General features: G+C 32.8%; 1 protein-coding gene across 1 annotated transcript; it reads left to right on the top strand.

Moving 5' to 3' along the window:
* The first annotated feature begins 355 nt into the window (after positions 1 to 355).
* LOC138884627 (secreted RxLR effector protein 161-like) lies at positions 356 to 751 on the top strand. Its single transcript, XM_070165642.1, has one exon. The coding sequence runs from the start codon at positions 356 to 358 to the stop codon at positions 749 to 751; it is 396 nt and encodes a 131-aa protein (XP_070021743.1).
* Positions 752 to 2051: the final 1300 nt, after the last annotated feature.

Genomic DNA, 2051 nt, shown 5'->3' with positions numbered 1-2051 from the left:
AATACCGTTGGTTGGTGTATTTACCAAAAGACCAGTGGGAGTAAGTTTATATTTTTAGTCATATATGTTGATGATATTCTACTTGTTGTTAATGATTTAGGCATATTACGTGAGACTAAAGATTTTCTCTCTAAGAATTTTGAAAGGAAAGATATAGGTGAGGCATCATATGTGATATGAATAGAAATATTTCGTGATAGATCATAAGGATTATTAGGATTTTCTCAGAAAGGCTATATTGAAAGAGTTCTAGAGAGATTTAACATGAATAACTGTTCAGCATGAATTGTCCCAATTCAAAAAGGGAATAAATTTAGTCTCATGCAATGCCCTAAGAATGATATAGAACGAAAATATGGAATCAATTCCTTACTCTTCTATTATTGGTAGTCTGATATATGCTCAGACTTGCACAAGACCAGATATTAGTTTTGCAGTCAAAATATTGGGAAGATATCAGAGTAACCCAGGAATTGATCACTGGAAAGCTACAAAGAAAGTTTTGAGGTACATGAAAGGAACGAAGGATTACATGCTCATGTATAGGAGATCCAAGCATTTGGAAGTTGTTGGATACTCGGATTCTGATTTCGCTGGATGTATTGACACTAGAAAATTCACCTTTGGTTATTTGTTCCAATTAGCTGAAGGAGCAATATCGTGTAAGAGTGTCAACCAGTCTGTCATTGCTACATCCACGATGGAAGTAGAATTTGTGGCATGTTTTGAAGCCACAATTCATGCATTATAGCTGCGAAACTTTATTTCAGGACTTGGGGTTGTCTACACCATTACCAAGCCACTGAAAAATTTAATGTGATAATTCTATAGCAGTATTCTTCTACAAGAACGATAAGTACTCCAAAGGTGCCAAACATATGGAATTAAAGTACTTTACCGTCAAGGAGGAAGTTCAGAAACAAAGAGTGTCACTTGAGCATACTAGAACAAATCTCATGATTGCAGATCCGTTAACGAAAGGTTTACAAGCAAAGATATTTAAAGAACATGTACATAGAATGGGTCTTGGCAGTATTTATGACTGATGTATTTATGATATTTTGACACTCTGAGCTTATTTATATGTTTCTGATATACATTATGTGATTTCCTATTTCTCATAATGGTGTACACATTATTGTTTTGAGATATTACAGGATAAGTCTAAATGAGACATTATTGTGGACCATAATATTTTATAACTTATGGACCTGGTACGATTAGTTGCTAATGTTGCAGTATATAGAAGGGAGTATGTAGACAAATTATATATAACCGACATAACTCACATTTAGTAGTTTATCGTATTATGGTATTTATGATGGACATTATAGAAGATATTTGTTTGTGTGCAACTAATGTTCTATATTAAATATAAATATAGTGATTATTGAGTCAAGTGGGAGAATGTAAGTTATTTTCTTACGTGTATGTAGCCCAATAGGTTTATGGCCCATAATTAATATTTAATTAATTATCAAATCTCAACCGTCTGATTGGTTACTTAATGGACGTACCAGATTAATTGAGAACCTCTATAAATTGGTCCTATCCCCACTCATTAGGGTTATCGTAGTTTATTTTCTCTCTTCCATCACTAAAGTCGGCGGTAACAAAAGCTAGGGCAAGGGGCAAAAAACCAATTTTGAATTAATGTTTCGCTACACGATGATGGCTTACGATTCAAGTATGTTTTCTATAACAATTTTGTATAAGATTATCATGTTCAAGATCCTGGTATGCAATTAAAGTTTATGTCTACAAAACAAACATGAACTATTTAGTAAGATGCATTATCTTTTTCCCTTTATATTTTGAATTTATTATTGCTTCTTCTTCATGCTTCTCTATATAAATTTCAAACGGGCGGTATTTCTTTATTTTATGGGACGAGAATATTGCAAAGAAAAAAGAAAAAAAGGAGCAAAACATTATGATGGAAAAGAGAGGATCTTCGCCTAGTGTGCGAAAGAAAAGAGATGATGGTGTACGAAAGAATAGGATATAAAAGATTGAGAAAAAAATTAAATAAAAATTGCTCTCACACTCTG

Source organism: Nicotiana sylvestris, chromosome 2, assembly GCF_000393655.2.
Source record: "Nicotiana sylvestris chromosome 2, ASM39365v2, whole genome shotgun sequence".
Classification (NCBI taxonomy): Eukaryota; Viridiplantae; Streptophyta; class Magnoliopsida; order Solanales; family Solanaceae; genus Nicotiana; species Nicotiana sylvestris.
Note: the sequence above shows the minus strand (reverse complement) of the source record. Positions and strands in the feature narration are given on the sequence as shown.

Excerpts from the sequence above, each read along its gene's own strand:
- LOC138884627 (XM_070165642.1), top strand. The coding sequence starts at position 356 with ATGGAATCAATTCCTTACTCTTCTATTATTGGTAGTCTGATATATGCT.